The 22121-nt window shown below is 46.1% G+C and overlaps 2 protein-coding genes across 2 annotated transcripts; both read right to left on the reverse strand.

Moving 5' to 3' along the window:
* Positions 1 to 2327: 2327 nt before the first annotated feature.
* On the reverse strand, positions 2328 to 5054 carry LOC308591585 (E3 ubiquitin-protein ligase RNF186-like). Its single transcript, XM_081202344.1, has one exon. It carries the CDS (start codon positions 3756 to 3758, stop codon positions 2940 to 2942), a length of 819 nt encoding a protein of 272 aa, XP_081058470.1. The 5' UTR covers positions 3759 to 5054; the 3' UTR covers positions 2328 to 2939.
* Positions 5055 to 9081: 4027 nt separating this feature from the next.
* YBX1 (Y-box binding protein 1) lies at positions 9082 to 21482 on the reverse strand. Its single transcript, XM_081204035.1, has 8 exons — positions 21038 to 21482; positions 18379 to 18442; positions 14867 to 14900; positions 12173 to 12262; positions 11696 to 11998; positions 11173 to 11255; positions 10807 to 11072; positions 9082 to 9456 (listed from the first exon to the last, which is right to left on the reverse strand). Exons 1-7 carry the CDS (start codon positions 21294 to 21296, stop codon positions 10838 to 10840), a joined length of 1068 nt encoding a protein of 355 aa, XP_081060161.1. The 5' UTR covers positions 21297 to 21482; the 3' UTR covers positions 9082 to 9456; positions 10807 to 10837.
* Positions 21483 to 22121: the final 639 nt, after the last annotated feature.

A 22121-nucleotide genomic window follows, 5' to 3' on the forward strand; every position in this document is an offset into this window, starting at 1 on the left:
TGGCACCTGTTCACCCCTGTGAGGGGCACACCCTCCAGTTGATTGAGACCAGGTAACCTCCAGACTAGATTACTGCCACGTCTTATGCATGTGGCTCTTTTGAAGATCTAAGAAAAAAATAATTCAAAGTACAACTGATTGGCTGCTAATTGGGGGGGTGGAGTGGACAAATGGATCACATCTCATCAGTCCTTTAACAACTGGACTGGCTGCTTACCTTTTTTTAATGAGCACAATTTCAAGGGGCTGCTGCTAATCTTTGAAAGCCTAAACAGCATAAGTCATACAATCTAATTAACAAATCATCAATAAAATTATTTATTACTATTATTTATTGAATTTATATACCACCCTATACACACCCACAGGTCTCAGGGCAGTTCACAGGATAAAATCAGAATATAAAACCACTAAGTACATAATCAAAATAAAAACAACCCAATAACTCACAATGTTAAAATGTTGTTCATATGAGTTGCAAGAGTTTCCTTCAGGATTCAGCTCTCTGCTCCCAGGGTCTCCAGAAGCTAAATATCTGAACAGGAAATTGGCATATGAACACAGCCTGCTGGATCGGGCCCATGGCTCATCTGGTCCAGCATCCTTTTTCCACAGTGGCCAACCAGACCAAGGAGAAGCCCTCACCAGGTGGCAGAAAGGGAGATTCAGCAGGGACTTTTGCTTGAGGAGAAACCCTTGCAGAGCTTCACCCCCACTCCCATTATGGAGGCATGCAAGGGGCATTTCTCAGGCATCAAAGCATCTCCGGCTGCCCCTGTATGCACATGCACTCAGAAATAAGTTCCATCAAATTCAAAGGGGCTTCTCCCCATGTGGGTGGGTGTGGAGGTCTGGTGGCTTAGACCCCATTGCTTAGCCTCTGCCTTTGTCCTGGATTGTGACTGAGGTCAGCAAAAATCTGTCAATTTTTTCCCCTTGGTTTCTCATTTTTCCACTCTTAAATTCAGCACCCAACGTTTCTCAGATTGCAAATTTAAAAAAAATAGTTCTCATGAAAATTCAGCATTTTAGTGCCTATTTCTCCTGTATGCAATCTTGACTAATATACAAATTCTTGCAAAACAATTTCCCCTTCTATAAAGGGTTGTATGCTATTATATTAATATACACTTTACCCTAGCATGTGCATCTCTTGGCTAGAGAACTGCTTTGCAAAATTCAGAGAACTACACATTTCAGAGGACAGTAGTGCTTCACTGAGCATGTTTCAAAAGGTGCAAATGAAGATTGTTTTCCTTATAAATGTAGGCCAAATTGAATTCCTTCACCCCTAATTGTGTCCCTGATGTTTTCACATTGCACCAGCTGCAAGCCATAATGCACCTATACTTCAATCAAAAATACCCACTTGAAAAGCGTTTCCATGCGCTCTGGCTTCTGTCACAGTGTTGCGTTGTGCCAGAAGCAGTTTGGTCATACTGGCCACATGACCTGGAAAGCTGTGTGTGGATAAACGCCGGCTCCCTCGGCCTAAAAGCGAGATGAGCGCCCCAACCCCATAGTTACCTTTGACTGGACTTAACCATCCAAGAGTCCTTTACCCTTTTTTTACCTTACTTATTTATTATTTATTACCTTTTACAAATACAGTACCTGTGGATTTAGGCATAGAAGAAAACAGACCAGATATGTATACTTTGTAGTTAAACAAAGATATTAACATTTATTAAAGATTATTATTAATACTACATAATGAGATTATACTTGCTGGTAAGCAAATCTGGTTTAAACATCAGATGCAATATGTTATTGCTGCCTTAAATAGATATTACAACAATGCTGGTGTTGCTTTAAGAAGATGGCTAGGTGTCTGCTGCTGTTCCTTTTCAGCCAGGAATGGAAAATATTTGGCCCTCCAAATGTTGTTGGAATCCAACTCCCACAGTCCCAGCCAATATGGCCAGGGCTCAATGGAGTTGTAGTACAGAGAGGCGCAGGTACTGCTATGCAATAACCAAGTACCATTCCCAACTCTACCTCCGTTAATTCAAATTTGCTTGGAGCTCTTCACTTGAAGTTTGGTCAGGTTCACTTCCCCTCAGTTATCTGGCAGGCTTCCCTGAGGTCACCACCAGGAGGCTTTACTCTGGTCAGGAGCTTCTTCAGACGACTTGCCTAACAGCTGATTCACTGGACTGCATTCTTCCCCAAGCCTATTACAGGAGACCTCCTCCCCTCTCTCACAGACCTTCCTGGCTTCGGGCTTCTCTGCTTGCCTCTTCCAGAGTCTTCTTAAGACCCTCGCTGAACTTTACAGCCCTCCTAGGACTGTTCAACTGACCTCCAAACGGCACTGATCCTGTCCATTAAGGGAAGCCTGCAAGGAGGACATGAGTGTAATTCCCAGCAGCCTCTGGCAATGGAGGTGGAACACAGCCATTGGTAGTCTTAATCCTCCATGAATTTGGCTGGTGCTCTGTTATTTCTCATAAAATCCATATACCTGTACCTCTTAATTGTAAAAACAAACAAAGTGGTGTACAAAAAGAATAAAACAATAAGATTATCAGTCAAAAAGTTAAAAACAGAACATCCAAAAATAAAATCACCAACGAGCTAAAAACAGATTGAAACACATTTCAACATTCTAGGTATCTGGGTAGACTTGTCTAATCAAAAATGTTTTTAGCAGGAGCTGAAAAGCGTACAGTGAAGGCTCCTGCTTGATGTCAACAGGCAGGGAGTTCCAAAGTGTAGGTTTTGCCAGACTAAATGATTTCTTACAAAGGTAAAACAAGTATTAGGTGGCACCTGTAACAATGCCAGGTCTGTAGATTGAAATGGTCGAGTGGGCTTATATGGAGTAAGGCGATCGCACGGGTCAAGTAGGTCCAGGTTAAAGCCATCCATGTTGGTGACCATCCCTACCTCTTGTGGAAGAAGGTTCCATAGTTTAATAATTGCAGTGTGGGAAACTTTCAGGCAACAGAGGTGATGTGACTTGCTCTCATTCTCCAGGAGGGGAGAGAACCACAGAGGCTGCTGCACCTCCACTTTGGGTTGAAGCAAAGCGCCCCAGCTAAGGCCAGTCCCAAGCCCATGGTGATGCAGATGGCCCACTTCAGCAGCCCCTGATCCAAGATGGGTAGAATGAGGGCCGCGAGCAGGGCTGAGAGCAGCAGAAGGAAGACTAGCCTCTTGGCAGCCACCCTGACATTATCACTGCTGTCGCCATCATCTGGGTTGACGTGGGAAGTGCCACGAGCCAGCGGCTTCCCTCTCCGAGCATCCAGAGGAAAGAGACCCTCTGCATTCCAGCCAGGGTTTGGCAAGGGCTCAAGAACGGCTTGCTCCTTATCGCGGAGGCTGCAGATAAGGCCCCCAAAGACGGAGGTGGCTTTTCGGCAGATGGGGCAGACAATTTCCCACGTCTTCCCGTTGTTCCTCAGGATAAGCTTCAGGCAGACGGCGCAGAAGACATGCTGGCAAGCCAGAAGTTTTGGCAGTCTGCTAAGACTGTACCGGTTAAAGCAGATGACACAGTCTGTGTCTGCAGCTGGGACTGCAGAGGAGCATCCAAGGTCCACTTTCTCTGCAGGGCTGTCTGGAGGAGTCGCTACCCAAAAGGCTGGAGGGAAAGAGTTTGGCGGGTTCATGTCCAGAGCCGGTTGATTTGGGGCACCTAGGCCGGGTTGTCCCACAGGAGAGGCTGGGCCCTCTGAGCCTGAAATTCCAACGATGCGTCCTATATCACCTGTATTTTGCATTTCTTCTTCAGGAGAATCTGTGTTTTGCATTCCTTCCGCTGTTTTCAGAGATTTGCCCTGGTCTGTTCCTTCTTTAGCTCATCCAGGAGAGGAACTTTCGCTTTCCAGCAAGCATCTGCAGGGAGGAATGAGATCTTGCTGCGCTCATCTCTGGCTGCACAGTAACCGCTGCAGTTTCCATGATGCTTTACTGGTATTGATATGAGCGATTATTAGTGAGTTGGCTTTCAGCCATGCTGATGTCAGGAAAATATTGCTAAGAAGGATGTTAATCAGTAACGCCACACAGCTCCCTGGGTTCCTGGCACTTGGCAATAACACCGAATTATTCTGCCCTTGATTCTCCCAGTCATCAAAATATGTAATGTCCATATCAGTGGCCACCAATATTTTATTGTTCACTGAAGTTTAAGTGCTTTATGAGTCTTATCTAGCCTGCACACACAGGCATCACAATAGGCTGGATCCTATCGCACCCTCCAAGCTCCATAGCTGAGAAACAGTGGGGACACACAAACTACAAAGATTGCTTCCTCTTTGGCTCGTATCCGTGCTGGTTGGTGACCACTGGGCCTGGTGGTGCTGCCAAGGGAGCCTCTGGAAGCAGCACCAGTTTGCTCTGGGTTCCACCCCACCACTTGCAAAGATACTGTGCACACCTAAGGAATGCAGCAGTACGGTTGCTTTCATCTGACTGGTCACAACCCTGTGAGGTAGGATAGGCTGAGAGGCTCCACCTCCTAATGTCCGCCACCCGCCCCCACTGGAGTCAAGGGTGAAGGGTAGGACCTGCCGGCCACAGCCATGTTTGTGATTGACTTTGCTGTCCACTGCTGTGATTGGCCAGCAGATGAGATGGGCAGGGGGGGGGACCCCAAGTAGTCTTTGAATGATACAGAATTCATGCATGTATCAGGAGTGGGGTGGAGCCTTCTGCTTGGGACATTGGTGAGGGATCTCAGGGTCAAGGGCCAAATGTGACCTTCAGGCTTCTCTCTCTGGCCCTCAGGCCTCTCAGCTTTCCTTAACACGGTCTGTGAGTGTTTTTGCCTGACTGGAATGTGCCCATGAACCCTGATAATGCTTGCCTGGATGGCAAATGTGTGCAGAAAGTAGCCTACCACATGGAAGTAAAATTTGCGTCCAGTGCTCTGCCCCCCTTTTGTCTCTGGGCCTGTCCACCACTAGCGGACGGCCTCAGAAGCTTGCCCAGAAAGGAATGTGATTCTCGGGCTGAAAATGGTTCTTTATCCCAGCTTAAGCCACCCATTTCTCTCTCTCTCTCTCTCTCTCTCTCTCTCTCTCTCTCTCTCTCTCTCCAGCTGGTGCCATATGCCATTTTCACCTTGCTGGAGGACTTTCAAAACAGAGGCTCCTGACTGCTACTGTGCTTATCTCCGATGCGATATTTCTGCATGCAATTTTTTCCATTAATGTTTAAGCGAGACTAGTTGACCGATGATAAAAAGCGCAGGGGATCAAACGGAAGTGTGAAGATCCCTGGGGCCGGGCGAGGGGTGGGGAAGTCCTGGTGTGGGGGAACAATCAACGTCACCTCCTTTGGGGACCTGCCTTTTTCCCCCTTCTGCAAAAGAGACCCAGGAGAATGGAGAGGCTCCAACTCTCCCTAGTTTCTCTCTCTGCCGTTTCTGTTTCCAAGCCAAGTGAGAGAGCAGAATGAAATGAAGACACTGGTGCCAGTTTTGCCGCAAGTTTCTACCTCATCCTGTCTTCTGCAAGAAAGACACCCTGAGGTGTCTGATGTCAGAGGTGGGCAAGCTTTTTCTGTTGAGGACCACATTGCTTTGGGGGTACTCTTGCAGCATCCGCATGCTGGCAGCAGGATAGGCTGAAGCCACCACTAGACTAGAGACTTAAAGAACCAATCTATATACAGTACCCCACTTACTCTCTTTCTGCCACCCATTTTCCTCTCTCCTTCTGCCACAGCTCTCTCGCTTCATCTGCCATCCAGTGGTCACTTTGAGAATTACATAGCATTGATTGAAAGAATGAGGACTTTTTAAACTGAAATTGAGAAGTCCCCCGTTTTGAATCTCCAACCTTCTAAGGAACTTGGGGCATGGCCTTTTGTTTTTGATACGATTTTCATTCTGTGTGTATATACAGCATGATCCCCCCCCTTAAAAGTCTGAAATAGCCATGTCTTCGTATCTTATTTAGAACCAATGAAGGACTAGGAAATGATGGAACAGCAAAGAAACAGAAGGATATTAGGTCTAACAATCTCTTGGAATAAAATGTATATAAAAAGGAGGAGGGACCTGTGGAATAAGACAATAAAATAATCAGTAAAGACAGTGTTATAGAAAAAATAGGGGGATTGGCTTTGCTGCCCAACTCCCAAGGGACTGAGTCCCCTAAGTCCATGATATGTCAGAGATGAATGGATGGAGGCAAGATCCATGGAAGGCAGGCAAGGCAGATCTTTATTTTTCTGTTGCAACAAAGTTCCCTCTCTTCATTGCAAGGAGGTAGGAGAGACCCAGAACAATGGTGCACAAACACCTATAAGACGTTTGAAATTGCCCACTCTGTAGCCCAAGACCACCCCCCAAAACATCATGCATACATCACAGAAGGAAGCGGTCTCCAGCAGAATTTTGAAAGTGTTGCTTCTCTCCTTTAGATGTCCAGGAGATAAAGAACTATACAACTTTTAGAAGACACCTGAAGGCAGCCCTGTATCAGGAAGTTCCTAATGTTTGATATTTTATTATGCTTTTGTATGTGTTGGAAGCCGCCCAGAGTGGCTGTGGCAACCCAGCCAGATGAGCAGGGTTTAAATAATAAAATTATTATATTATTATTAGTAGTAGTAGTCACAGATAGCATTATCCTCCATCAAATCAACGGAATCCTTCCTGGGAAGATGATCTAAATCCCTCTTTGCCTGACCACTTGCTCTCAAGCATCATGCCCACATCTCCCACTCCACATCTTTGCCCAGGATCTAGGCATGGCATTGTTAGTTCCAACCAATGTAGGGAGTCTCACATTTCATTCATTCATTCATTTCCAGACCCATTATAACAAATTAAAATTCAGACCAAAGCACTTGAAACTTGCCACACAGAGTCCAATTCTGCTGCCATTTTCTGTGCACACACAAGAATCTTGGCTGATAAACTGCATTTATTCTGGGAAGGTGAGCTACTGAGGATCTGGCAAACATTGGTATCCTGCCCAGGCCCTCTACTGAAACAGAGAAAGGAATGCATGACCCCTGTGTTAGGGCTGGGGAACATGTAGTCCTCTGGTTGCTGTTGGAATCCAGCTCTCACTAGCATCAGCCAGCACAGCCAATGCTCAGGGCTAATGGGAGCTGGGGTCCAGCAACAGTTTGGAGGGCCACAGGCTAAAGCCTTGCCCCAGCAGAGGAAACACTCACTTTTGGCAGCATTCAGTTCCCAGATCAATCATAATTCACTCATCTATTGACAGCTTTAATTAAAACCTGTCATTTTGTTTGCTCTCAAGAACATCCTATTTCTTGAAAAGCTCTGCCATTTCCTTGGGGAGAAGGCAAGAACACAACACAACCAGTTACTCTATGTGCTTCTTTGCATTTGGTAAGAACAGGGGCTCTACCAGATGAACAGCAGCCTGTCCTCCACCAGAATAGAAAGGGTTACCCCTAGCGCAGTAATGGCCAAACTTGGCCCTCCAGCTGTTTTGGGACTACAATTCCCACCACCCTAGCTAACAGGACCAGTGGTCAGGGATGATGGGAACTGTAGTCCCAAAACAGCTGGAGGGCCAAGTATGGCCATCACTGCCTAGCATATCTGAACATCATTCCCTCAAATCATTGCATTTTGGAAGGGCTTACTCCCTGAACGTGAGAGCTTTGTAACATACACACAGGCTCTGAACAAGCAAGGTAACATTGGAAGTTGGGCAACTGGTAAATTTTCTAGCACTTTGGAATTTTTTTTTTTAAAAAAAGAACCGTTCCACTGACAAAGTTCCTTTTTACAATTTGCAACAAAGCCTGGCTGATCGTGACGCTGTAGATTTTCAAGGGAAATTCATGAAACTAGTTTGTTTAGATGCAATACAGTGGTGCCTCACAAGACGAAATTAATCCGTTCCGCGAGTCTCTTCATCTAGCGGTTTTTTCGTCTTGCGAAGCAACCCTATTAGCGGTTTAGCGGATTAGCGCTATTAGCGGTTTAGCAGCTATTAAAGGATTAGCGGATTAGCGGCTAAAAGGCTATTAGTGGCTTAGAAAAAGGGGGGGGGAGCGAAAAAAAATCTGAACACTTGCAAGACGTTTTCGTCTTGCAAAGCAAGCCCATAGGGAAAATCGTCTTGCGAAGCAGCTCAAAAACGGAAAACCCTTTCGTCTAGCGGGTTTTCCGTCTTGCGAGGCATTTGTCTTGCGGGGCACCACTGTATGTGGATTATGAACAAAAAAAAATGGGGGGAAAAGGTATCCCAAAGCAATAGAAATTAGGGGGGTGGTATCGCATTTCTAAATTTCCAAGATGCATTGGTAATGCTGTGCCATCTTCTTGGCTTGTCTGCTGGGCTTATGTTGTTGCCTCCTCAAATAACCCCCCTTCCTCCCAACTTAGCATCAGCAGCCATAGTTTCTTTCAGCTCCACATTAATAATAAAGGTTGCTATCAAGGCATGAGATAAAGCAACCTCCTTCTCCAACTGCTGAATATGCATTTAAAGAAACCAGTTGATACTTTGTTAAGAGCTAGGGAAACTCTTCCAGAGTGCTAGAACTTATTGGCAAGTATGAGCCCCGCGTGAAAAAAAGGCTATTTCCAAAATATCTACAATGACTCCACCCCCACCACAAGCCTACAATGTTTGCAGCCGGTGCTGAGCCTGCACAAACCAAATGATGCAGTATGCCAAAGGGAGAATAGCCTGCTTGAGGATTAAGAGAGTTGACAGCTTCCCAGTATAGGGAATCACCTCACATACCAGCACCTGGATACAACAAAGATGCACCTGAAGCTGGCAAGTTTACACCAAGCCCAAGTCTTCAAGAAGTGAAAAGGCCTGGTTTAAGTATGTCCAAAAAGCCCCAACATCTCAAATTCCTTGTTAATTTGGCCCCCTTTATCTGTGTTCTGTTTTGTGGTGGCAGGTTCCACCCCCACCCCACCCCCCATTTTTCAGAGCCTTTTGTATTAATGCTCAACTAATCCTTATTCCAGGTGGTTTAATTTCAGCACTATGTTTTACATCAGACTCACAACACATTAATGTCTGGGGTTTTGAGAAAACATGTCCTCCTCTGAGCTTCTGAAACCATTTATGTGGAGTGGGTGGGGAGGATCAGTTAAATCATAAACACACAACACCAGGCAATTCTTAAGACCTTTATTAAGAGATGCTTGCAGTTTGACTTGAAAAAATCAGGTGTATATTTCATACAAATTAAAAATGAGGTTCTTAAAAATCCGAACTGACCAGATATGAAACAATTTAAAAACCTTTAAAGGTGTATTGAGAAAAAACAGGCCTTTAAAAAACATGTTTGTCGCTCCAAAAAGGAGACCACTTTAGGTAAAAATAATAAAAATCCCATGCTGCATAGATAATGCAGAGAGTTCGAGTTATCTGGTCAACAGCAAAAAGCAAGCACTTAAGGTCTTCAGTTCCAATTCTTCTGTTCATTTCTTATTGCTGGAATTTCATATTCTCTTTAAAATTTCATATTCTCTCTTCTTTGATGACTAAACTGTAAAGAGAAAAACAAGAAGTCGCCTTACCATACTGGGTAAAACCCAAACCCCACAAGAGTAGGTCCACAGATGGCCTCTGGGCTCCACTTACACACCACCACCACATAGTGCAACATCTCAGCTGTACAACCAAACCTAGGCATCATGCATAACACACTTTGGACTACAATGGGGAACTTACAGGGTGGTATGCTCCTCCAGCACTGAAGTGCTCCTTGTGCATATATAAAAGGAGACTGCCTGGGAGCACAGTTCTAACCTATCCATCTTGCCAGGCTGCAGGATTTCTGTTCTAACTGGCGAAGAATGCAATCATGCCATTCACCACTTGAAGGCTATAGTGGTTCAGTCCAGACTCAAATTAATGCCCTTAACTGTGGAGTGACAGAAACTAGGGCTGTGATTCAGCCTCAGTCAGGACATGTGGTTTGGCAGCTCTCCAAGGGCCAGGATTCATGAATCTTAACACACTACTGACTGCTTCTTGGAAGCCTCATTTAGACTCAGTACCATCTAAACACGAACTCAGGAAAGTTGCTTGAAGGAAATCCTGTTAAAGCCTTTGGGATGAACTTCCAAGCATTTATTTCAAAGGGCTTGTGTAAGGATCATCTTGTAAGCCTTCCTAAAAAGACCACAAGCTGTCCAATGGGAGTGCCCCCAAGAGTTTCTTGGCTGATTTCCTATAAATTTTGTCTTTCCATGTTTGACCTCTAGAAAACTAGAGGGAAGGCCTGCAACTGTCTCCTGTTGTGAGTACCACAGAAGGATGCTGCTTGGCCTTGCCAATTCAAAACACTTCATCTCAGCTGTAGGACGTCCTTTCTGTGGTCTCTCACCCTTCCCAATTTCACCCAAAGTGACAATGAACATCTACCTGTCAAGGTGAAAACTGTTCTACATGTTGTAGACAAAAATTACGACTTTGCCTGACCGTACACACAGCTCTTCTAATCTTCACAGCGCAGTGAGCCCCCTTCTGGGCTATTCACTTAACCTCTGCTTGACCAAGGTTTCTAAAAGACCAACTCAGATATTCACAATTTAGACTGCATTGGACTCCTTTCACATGGCATCTTAGAACAGCCAGGGAGGATCACTACCACCCCAAGCCCCTTTTTGTTTTTCTTACTACCCAATGAATTCAAAATCTCATTTACTCCTTTGTGTACTGTGGTTGGTCCTAAGGGCTTTCTTATGAGCTGCATTGTGTTTTTATCACCACCTCCAATTCATTTAGCAGGTTTCAAGTGCCTATCTAAGGGCAACATTCCTGCCAGCTGCCTACTAAACAGGGCTCTGGACCCATTTTCCCTCTCTCCTGGTGGGAATTGCAGCCCACTTACCCGGATGATGGTAGAGATGGTAAGCCGGCGTTTACTCAGCCCCGCCCTGCTCGGCCTCGGGAGCGGACGTGTTCTCAGCTGATGGTTCGGCTGCCTTTGTCTCTTTGCCATCTTGTGGTTTAGGGTTTTCTGGGCGTCTGCGTCGGTAATTGAAGTTACGGCGGTACCGACGTTGAGGTGGCTGCTGACCCTGGGCCTCATCACCCTGGTTCTCTTTGTCTTCCTCATTGCCTTCCTCCCTGGGCTGTCGTTGGCGAGGAGGACCCCTGAAAGGTGCAGCAAAGCTGTGAGCATCTTACTCCCACTTCTAGGGGCAAAAGCATTTAAAGCACCTGAGGGTAGGACATGCTCTCTGAGGGAACTCACCTGCGATAGCGTGGTCTGTAACCCCGATACACGTTCTGTCTGACAGGTCTGCCTTGTTCTCCTGCACCCTGGTTGTCAGCACCCTGGAAGATGGAAGAGGTTATAAAATGGATTGTGGTTTGCATTTAGGAAAAAATCCTGCCCTAGGCAAACTGCAATAAAAAAGCAATTCATTTTAATATGTAACGAATTCTGAATTTGACTCACACCAAGATTAAACTGATTTTTTTTAGGGTCATCTCAGTTTAATAGAAATAAAGCTGTATTACTTGGCTTCACTGTGAGGAAAGAAAAATGCCAAAATGTTGTAACTTGCAGGTAGCACAGTGTAACCTGCTGGTTTGGCAGGTATAACTTAAGAATATAGCAACCCCCTGAATTTCAAAAAGGCCAGCGCACAAAAGGCAGGTCTACTAGCTTCTGGTCTGGGTATGTGCACTACTGGCAAGGAATCCCATTATTCAGGCTAGAGTTTCAAGTTTTCAAACCCGGCTCTCAAGAAATCTTCATTAGTAAAAATTACCTCCACTATCTCGCCTTGCACAGGAGCATTGGAATACTGTGGCCGCCGGCCGTAGGGCCGACGCATGTAGTAAGGTGGATACCGCCTCCTGCGGTAGGGGCGGCGCTGTTGGGATTGGCCTTCCGGGAGGCTCTCTGACCCCTCGTTCTTTTCCCCACTCTCACTGTTTTGGTAATTTTGCTGGTAGTTGCGTGGAGGACCTCGACGCCGTGGATATCGTCTGTACTGGTTACGGTCTGCTGCATATTTACTGCCTTGCACTGGAACGCCACCAGGACCTGTAACGTTGGCTGCCTCTGCTCCCTAAAAATAGTCATCAAGAGACAACATGAGCAAGTGTCAGCTGCGCCAGCACAAGCACAGAGAAACCTCCCTGCTGCACCCCAGACAGAAGGAAGCTGCTGGCCTTCACTTGCTCAGCAGCTGAGATCCAAAGAGCAGGAAAGCCCCAGAGTCAGTCCAGGACAGTCACCTCACCTTTTCTCCTTCAACCACATCAAACTCCACAGTCTCTCCATCTCCTACACTGCGAAGGTACTTCCTGGGGTTATTCTTCTTTATAGCAGTCTGATGAAAAAACATTTCAGATTTAGACTTGTAGACATGTTGTGAACTGCCCAGAGATCTATGGGTGGTTCACAAATTTAATAAATAATAAATTTTAAAAGTGCAAGTTTTCTAGATTAGTGATATACCCATGAAAGACCAACAGCAGATGTATATCCTGCAATATTGAACATATAGAAGGAGCCATCAAATGTGTGGTAGGTCCCCTCCCAGTAACCTGTCCAGGGTAACCTTGGAAGTGTGTGCCACAAAGACTTTGCAGTCATGCCAGCGATGCATAGGAAGTACATTCTGATTTACTACGTCCCTTCTAGCCCTAATTTTCTATGCCAAAGACATTAACAAGAAAAAAAATTAACTGGTGTTTCCTTCTAGAAGTCCATGTAATTCAGGACAATCAGTGTAAAAACTCACATGAGTGTCATGAGCTAGTCTTTCTCTAACTAATAGAACAAATTCTGTCTTTTTGAGTGGCAGAAGCTTTAATTCTCAGCCACTCATGTGATCACACTCTATTAAACTGACCTTCATAGTTTTGCTTACCAAACAATTTTCAGTGTCAATAGTAACAGCTGCACTAGGAGCAAAGTTAAATAGTGCTGACAACATATTCCTGGTACCCTGCTTCTGAATAAGCAAGCACCACTAACCCCATTTGAAACTAACAACCCTAATGCCCAATTCTTAAGAAACAGAACTACACCAGAAAGAACAAGTTGTTTCTCATAGGGCTTTCATCCATTTAGGCTCCCAGCAAGGAAGCCATCAGACAACCCAGGGAAGGGAAATTTATCCACCACCAAGAAACAGATGGAAATGTATCCCAAACAGAAATCAAAGAATCACAGAATCATAGCTGGAAGGGACCCAAAGGGTCATCAAGTCCAATCCCCTGCAATGCAGGAGGACATTCCTTACTCAGACACCAGAGAATGATACATACTTTTTGAAATTGAATTAAGAGTCCTTGAATTGAGAATAAGACATTTGTCTTTAGCTCCATCCATTCCTCCTAAACGAAAACTGAGCACTAAATCATATTAATTTAACAACTGAATCAAAGCCAAAAATTAGTTACTGCCCCCCAGCCACTCTTATCAAGTTCAAAATGTTCCTCCCGGGCTTTTCTGAGGGAAAGGCCAGTAGGGAAAGCAGTTGATTGGCTGCTGCTATTGGAAGGGCTCTGTGCACCTCCAGCAGTAATGACAGTCCCCTGACTGCTGGTCTTTCCAATGAAAAAGTTTGGCAAGGAAGACATGAAGGCACCCTGAGCACCTTTCAGCAGCTAGCTCTAACTCTCCCCCCACCAAACATTCCTGCTTCATAGCAGGAAATGCTGGTGTTTGCTGGGGCTTTGCTGATTTGGAACCCACAGCCTTCCTCTGCGTGGGGAGAGCCATAAAAGCAGTGGGGCAATCTCTGCCCAGCTTCAAAGCTGGGAGGGTGGCTCTCTGCTGAACAGTGGATGGCCTCACACTTGCTACTGCAGATAGAGCAGGGGTCACCAACCTAAGGCCCATGGGCAGGAAATCGCGTCTGTGCATGCGCAGATGCCGAAAATCATGTCTGCACAGACACCGAAAATCTGCGGGCGAGCATGCTCATGTAATCTGGCCCACGGAGGGATCTCCACGGGACTGATCCGGCCCAGACAAGATAAACATTGCCGACCCCTGAGCTAGAGGAAACCTGTGCAGTGGGCAATGTTTCCTTCTCTTTTATCACTCTGCTTTGCCCCACCCCCAGAAAAATATTCATATTTGACAAATTATCACCCTGGTTCTTTGTTTACAAAGAAAAGTATCCTTAAGGAGAAGGATTCAGCTAACTGGTCCTGAGAAGACCAGGAGGAGAAGGGGATTGTTCCATCTGGCAAACTGAAAAGCATTGGCTGAACAGAACAGCTGCTGCAGTGCTACACTGAATTCTTCCCAATGTGTCTGGCAGAGGCACCCAAGCAGCACCATTAATTTTTCAAGTGGAGACCAGGTCATATAAATGACAGCCATTGGTGTACAGGAAAAAGCAGGCGTCCCCAAAAAGGTTGGCACCCAACCAATATGAAGTCCCCAAAAGCCTGTGAGTGCAAGGATAGATGATAAGAACAAGGATACTTTTGCTATTTTTTTTTAAAAAAACTTAACAGTACCTAATAACCCAATCAGACAGAACAAAAAATAGGCATAAGCCATTGTGTGACTTGTGGGACGCAAAAGCAAAGGTAAGGTAGCAAAGGGATAAAGACAAACAGAGGACAAGCAGGACATGGGTGGGCTGCAGGGAAGTCCTGACCACTTAAGCACTGCAGGCAAAGAACAGAGGGAAGAAAAACACAATGAAGAGAGAAGGGGCATGAGATGCCAGGTAGGCAAACAGGCACAGTGTGTTGAGCATTCATAGGCTCTTAAGATTGGGTTTTGGCTACCTTATGTCAACTGGTTTCCCCTATAAAAATTCCACACTTCATAACTTCAGTTCTGAGGCAACACTGACTTCTCCCAAGAGCAACAGAACTGATACTTTTCCACCCCTTTCAGCTAATGCACAAAGTGTATCATTTCATCAAAATCCAGCATATCTTGTTGTACAAGGAAACAGTCTCACCTGGTGGACAAACACATCTTCCTTGGTGTCATTCCTGTAAAACAAGGAGTTTCATATTCAGAAAACATGACACAAAAACCCAGCATTTTCCAGGAAGGAGTGGCACTCAATTTTGGACGGAGGCCAGCCTGTAGCATTGGGGGACTGCCAAGGAACAACACATATCACTCCACACCCATGACTTTCTTGTGCTAAAAATACTGGGAGTGTATTAACTTGGAAGTTTCGTATTTCTTTTTGCGGACTCTTGCAATTCTGGCTACAATGATCAAGCAGGTGTAAGTTGAAAGTTTGCCAAAATGCCTTTTTGGACAAATGACAGACCTTTCCTGCAGAAACGTTTTCATTAATATTTGATTTACAAACACTCTCACACTGGAACACAAACATTAAAGGAATATTCCAATATATGCCTTATTATTCTATTATATTTTTACTTCCTAAATAGGGATTATTCTACTTTCTCAGTAGAGATTAAAAAAGAACAAATAAAAGCAGGTAGGGTTTCTACATGTCTCAAAGCACCAAGTATAGTCATCAACCCTTCCCCTATCCTGCAGTCACAGAGCTGTACAGGAGGGATTACAGGATGTAAACACAGTCACTGCCAGAAGACTTTCCTACCACACTGTATTGCAACAGCAGAATGAACTAGGTGGAGTTTATGACTGGACACGGGTGGGGCTACAAGTAGGACAAAGATTTTCAAGCGTGATGTAGATAAATACAATGACTTTGTACAGAGAGTGATTTCTGATCAGGTGTATCAACTACACAAGGAAGTTACATGCCAACATTAATTCATAGAATTACAGAATTGTAGAGTTGGAAGGGACACCAATGATCCTGTAGTCCAACTACCTGCAATGGGGAATCACAACTATAACATCCTTGACAGATGCTTAAAAACATCCAATGAAGGAAAGTCCACCACCTTTTGAGGAAGTCTGTTCCATTGTCAAACAACTCTTCCTAATGTTTAGTTGGAAACTCCTTTCTTGTATCTTGAACCCATTGTTTCCAATCCTACCCTCTGGAGCAGAAGGAAACAAGCCTGCTCCATTTTCCATGTGACAGCCCCTTAGAAATTTGAAGATTGCTATAACTCCTCTCTTTAGCCTGGTAAACACACCCAACTCCCTCAACTATTCCCCATAAGGCTTTGTTTCTAGACCCTGGACCATCTCAGTTGCCCTACTCCATACATGTTGCAGCTTGTCAATATCCTTATTAAATTACAGTACCTAGAACTGGACATAGTATTCCAGGTGTGGTCTGAAGAAGGCAGAATAGAGCAGTACTAGGACTTCCCTTGATCTGGACAGTGGGCATCTACTGATGCAGCCTAGAAAAGAACCAGCTCCCCCCCTTTTTTTTTGCTGCTGCATCACATTGCTGATTCATGTTAAGACCCCTAGATCCTTTTCATGAGTGGCTGGGTATAAATAATAAATTATTATTACTATTATAAAAAATATAATAAAACACTGTTGGAAAGCCAGGAGACCCCCATCGTATATTTGTGCACCTAGTTATTCCTTCCTAAGTGCAGAACATTACATTAGTCCCTACTGAAATTCATTTTTTAGTTTTTGCCCAGTTTTCCAATCTGATAACCCTGATTCTATCTTCTGCAGTATTAGCTACCCTTCCCAGTTTGGTGTCATCTGCAAATTTGATGAGCACCCCCTCAATATCTTTATCCATATTGTTTATGAAGATGTTGAGCAATACTAGTCCCAGGACAGAACCCTGTGGCACCCCACTTTTTACAGGATAATGAGGAACCATTAGTGAGCACTCATTTGGTTTGGCCCGTCAACCAGGAGCTGTCTCATTTCAACTGCCATTTCCTGAAATAACTCATAGCGCCTTTAAGACCTGTGCATGGCCCCTTTTGCCACACTGCACATGTAGTATCATGGCCCTGCCAAGTCATATTCAGAAGTACATGACTGATGGAGCCTATCTCAATATCTACCAAGGCCCATTTCAGTCCTGCCTACTAAGACCCTCAACTGATTGGCCTGAGGTAAACCAGACCCACCTGTATAGAGGCCAAACATACTAGAATAACCACTGTTTCATACATGACTGCTATTGAAACACTACAAAAAGTGCTGCCAGCTGTAGTGATGTGGAGAAATGTCCCCAAAGAGGCAGCAACAGCCGCCCTGCCTTTGCACTTAACTGCAGCCATGGCATAAGAAAAAGCGAGAGGAAAACTAATCGAATTCCATATAAACTGAAGTCACACTAATCTAAGGCCTTAATATAGATCAATGCCATTCACAAGACAGATTTACATATGGCAGGCAATGCAGCAGGGCACCTACATGGACAATCTGCCAGAAGGTACATGTATGGCAGAGGTGGAGGAACCATTTAAGCTTTTTATTGTTTTTTAATTACCTACATGCTTTTCATTTGCCATGTACTTTAGAGAAGCCCCTGGGGCATTTCTCTGGGTTAGGCGTAATGACCAGGAATCTAATTAACATAGTTTACTCACACCTGGTTTGAAAAACAACCCAAGGTAGACCCAACCCAAGGCAGACAGCTAGCAGCACTTTATTTTAAGTGTGTATGTTATACACACACTCTGTAAGAACATCTGTAGATAAAAATCAACTACCCTGTATGACCAGGGGATTTGGTTTGCTGTGTGCTCCTTTGGCCAATGTTCAGAGGCCAATTAGCAGGAACCGTATGACTATTATCACTGTGGACAGTCCTCACCAGCCTTTATAGATCTTTGGACTTGCCTTTCACTCTCATTTCTGACTTCCTTATTGAGACTGAGGGACCCCAAAATGAACAAAACCACCACATGGTATTTTACTAGCCTTCAGCCAAGTATAATCATTTCCTAAATCTGGCTGTCTCTGTTACAGTATGCTTATTGAGTCATGCTCAGTTTAGTTCTAGCACTCTCTAGAAGTTCTGCTGTCTCAACTGCTCTTTCTCATAGTTCACCTCCCTTTTTATACTTCTTGGCTCACATTTGATTTATTATGCCCAGTCTTCCTCTAATTTACATGTTGGAAGAACAGAAGTTACGAAGAACTGCCAAGGTACCATATTAAGGAAGCTATCTGTGAGTAAACATCTGCACATACAGATACTAAACCAGTGGTGGCCAAACTTGGCCCTCCAGCTGTTTTTGGACTACAACTCCCATCATCCCTCGCCAACAGGACCAGGTCAGGGACTGTACTAAACCAATCCACTGAGATGTACAGCAAAGAAGCTGAAGCAGAGTGGAAGCGGTATCATTAAGTCCTGTGCACAAATCTAGATCAGCCTCCAGCCATCTGCTTTTGAACTACAAATCTCATCAACCCCAGCCAGCATGGTGCCATGATATGAGTTTTAATCCAAACAGCTGGAGGGCATCAAGCTGGGAAAGCCTGATCTAGCTTGATACTCAGAGGACAGCTTTAGAGTGAAAAGGCACATTTCACTAGCCTAAATCAGCTTTCAAAAAATGATCACATCCAGCCCCTTCTCACCTGTTGATGAAGCCATAGCCGTTCCTTACGTTGAACCATTTCACTGTCCCCAAAACCTTCGTTGCTACAAAAAAGAAAGAAAGTGTGACTGCAAGTTAAGATGTATGCTCCCCCCCCTCTCTCTCTCACACACACACACACTATGAGGGGCCATTCAAAAAGGTCTGAGCCACATATAGATGTTTATCACTGGACTGCAGCATCATGGCTGCTGCTCTCATGTACCAAAAGATGAACTTTCCTGATGCCATGGGTCACACATGAGTAAAGAAGCTTGTTGCCTTAGCCATGAGTTCAGTTTTGTGGCCTCAGGCAAGGTACCCTCAACCCTCTCACCTGAAATAAGGGATCTTTATTGAGATAATTTTGTACTGCATTTGCACACACATATAGTGCAATTACATATGTGTGTGTACACACACTATATATGTGTGTTTATAATTAAAAACTAATTTATAATTAAAATATAGAATTTATAATTAAAATATGATGTATTTCAATCTATTTGAAAACGTGAAAGGAAATGAAGATAAGACACCGTCAATATTAAAAGAACTTCACAAAACATGCAGCCCGTTCCTATGCATTCACTATACTATACCCATTCAATAAGGTAGATGTATGACTGCAGCTTTCAGATTTTTTTAAAAAAGATATATATAATTTAAACAAACTTTAACAGTTTTTTAAAAGGCTTTAAGTTGCAGGAATGAAACTTCAAAACTGACTCCAATGGGCCTTGTGACATCCCAAAGTCCTGAATCAAGGGATGAGCAATCAAATCATGTGCACATTTCTGTCAATTTGCCAACTAGCCCCCAAAAATAACAGCAGCAAAGCAGAGCCTGGCCTGCTCTTGTGCACTGAAAAGCCATTTGATATGTGGAAAACAGATGCAGCTTTTCACAAGGAAAGGAGCATGATTCACCCGCACACCAAATGGCTATTTAAAAATGGACAAATAAAGGGGAAGGGGAGACTCAAAAGATGACAACCTGCTAATGGACAGTGGCATGGGAAATGCTACTGTCATTGGTGGGTTTTTTTGTAAAAAGAAAAAAATGGATGCAGCTGAGCACATACTTTAGCATGCAAAAGGTCAAAGAATTAATCTCAAGCATCTACAGCTAGGGCAGAAAAAGTCTCCTTTCTGAAACCAGGCAGAGCTGCTATCAGACAGCAGATTAATATTGAGCTCAGTGTAATTAAGTGTAAGGCAGTTCTTCCTACTCACACTTTAATGGCAAAACACACCTTTTGAAGCTGGAAGGTCTCATGTTCAAACTCCAGCATCTCCAGGTGAGGCTGGGAACATCTACTGCCCCAAACCCTGGAGACCTGCTTCCAGTCAGTGTAGTCCATTCTGAACTGCATGACCCAAAAGTCTGACATGGCAAGAGGCAGCTTACTATATCTCTATAACCCTCAACCTGAATCTACTCCCCATCCCTGATTAAGGTAATTTTTTTAAATATTAAAACTGGCACTTCAGTAAATAAAACAAGCAAATTTAATTAAAACTTGCAGTAATAAACTATCAGTTATATACACAAGCACACACTCTCTCCCCTCAACTGTCACACGGTGGTAACCATTCCAGCAGTGGGGAAAAACTGAGAAGCAGAGTTCACTCACTCAGCTCTGCCGTGACAGGCCTGTGGCACCATGCCTCCTCTGCCCTCAACTCTCACCTAGGGGCAGCCATTCCATTGGGCTGCCCCAGTGGGAAGAACAGGAAGCAGGGCTCATTCCACTAGCTTTGTTGGAGGCCCAGCTTCCTCAAACACCTCCTGCCCCGGAACTGGTGCCTAAATTTAGATTTCCCCCCCTTCCCTTGTGTATCTTTTTTTTAAACTGTAAGCCTGCGGGGCAGGGACTGCCTTGATTTGATTGTATGTAAGCAGCTCTGGAAGTCTTTTTGGCCCAAGAGCATGGTATTAAAATGTACCAAAAATTCAACTACATGAAACATCACAGCTACTGCTCAGAGAACAAACTGCGGCTCATAGCATCAATAACCGGGATTAATGGAGAGCAGGGAGGGGGGGCTCCCCCATTGCAATCACACAAAGGCTGCGCGCGTGGCGGACATCTTGCGCCGTCTTCTCGGCCACGCCCCCTCCCACACGCACGCACGAGCCGCTTGCCTTCCCTTTCCCCACCAGCATTCTTTCCGCGCAGGCGCGCTAAGGAGAGGGAGCGCGAGGCAAGGCGCCTCAACGGCCGGGGCACGCGCTCGGACCTGAAGGGAGGAGGGGGGAGTCTTATTAGAATATGAGGAACTGGGGGAGGAATAAAAAGTCTCAACGCGGCCAGCCAATCCAGGAGGGGAGAACGGAACGGAGGCGGAGACAAGAAAAGGCACGAGCGCGAGCAACCAGCCCACCCTCATCCAATCATCGAGGCGGGAAATGGAACGTGAGTGAGAAGTCGGGAGGGGGGAGAGTAGGGGATAAAAAGCGCGCGCGGGAGAGGAAGGGGGACAGAAGCCCACGGAGCTAGCCCAGTCTGTCAGTCGCTCAGCCGCGCCCCCGTTAGCACACGCGCGCGCCCGCAGGCCCCGCCCACCCTCCCCTCCTCTTTCGCTCCCTCTTTCCCCCGCCCGTCGTCCCTCACACGCTCCTTCCCTCCCTCTTTTTTTCCGAGCCCCCAGCCTCACCGATGACCTTCTTGTCCCCGCCGGCGGGGGGCGCCGCCGAGCCCAGGCCGCCGCCGTTGGATCCGTTGCCGCCGCCACCGCCTCCTCCGCTGCCGCCGCCGTTCCCGGGCTTGGCGTCCGGGGCGACGACGATGGCGGTTGTGGGGGACGGGGGTGCGGGCGCCGCCAGGGGGGCCGCCGCAGGCGCCGCCGCCGCTGGTAGAGGGGCGGCTGTGGCTGTGGCGGCGGTGGGCGACTGGGTCTCGGCCTCGCTGCTCATGGCGGCGCCGGTGTCTGTCGGCGGACGGTGGTGGTGACTGGCTTTCGCAGCAGCTGCAGCAGCGCCGCCTCCCGCGCGGTGTTGATGGTGACTCGGGGGCCGGCCGTTGGCGGGGGGGGGGGCTGCTCCCTTGCTCCGGGCTTGCTGGGCTCCGCTCTCCGCTCCCGATACCGATCGAACTGGCCACAATGGCGGCGCGCACTCGCTAGCCACCCCGCAGGCGCCGCCCACCGTGCACCATTGGGCGCCGGATTCCGTCAGTCAGTTGCCGCGCCTAGCGATTGGGGTGTCGAGGCGCGCCTGAACGTTCGGGCCTATTACATTGGCCTCGGGAGCCCGTCTGTCAGAAACTGCGCGCGGCCATTCGCTGGGCTCCAGTCCTCTTTTCCTTCCTCCTCCTCTGAAAAAAGAGTAGATAGGTTGTAACAGGCGCTTGCTTGCCTCGCACAGTCTGCCAGTCGATGGGTTTCGGGTGGTGATTGGGCGAGAGCGCTCCCTTTTCCTGCCCCTCCCTTTTGGGGAAAGGCAGAGTCAGGAAGTGCCCTTTCCTAACCCTACATGGGGACCATGTGGCCGAGGGAACCTAGGTCCCCTTGCCTTGTGGGGCCGCTGCCGCCCTTCCCCGATCAAGGCCTATACATTCTTTGCCCATGCGCCCACGTTTACTCAGAAGTCCCATGTGGTTTAGTGAGTCTTATTCCCAAGTAAGTGTGCACAAGATCGTGGCCTCTTGTCGCTTCGTGTGTTTACTCAGCCTTCGTTATTTTCACCGGGGCTTGCCTCTCAGGTAAATGTGGCAGAAGAACGGTGGAGAACCGGTTTCGA

The sequence above is a fragment of the Podarcis bocagei genome (assembly GCF_964188305.1).
Source record: "Podarcis bocagei genome assembly, chromosome: 7".
NCBI classification, from domain to species: Eukaryota; Metazoa; Chordata; class Lepidosauria; order Squamata; family Lacertidae; genus Podarcis; species Podarcis bocagei.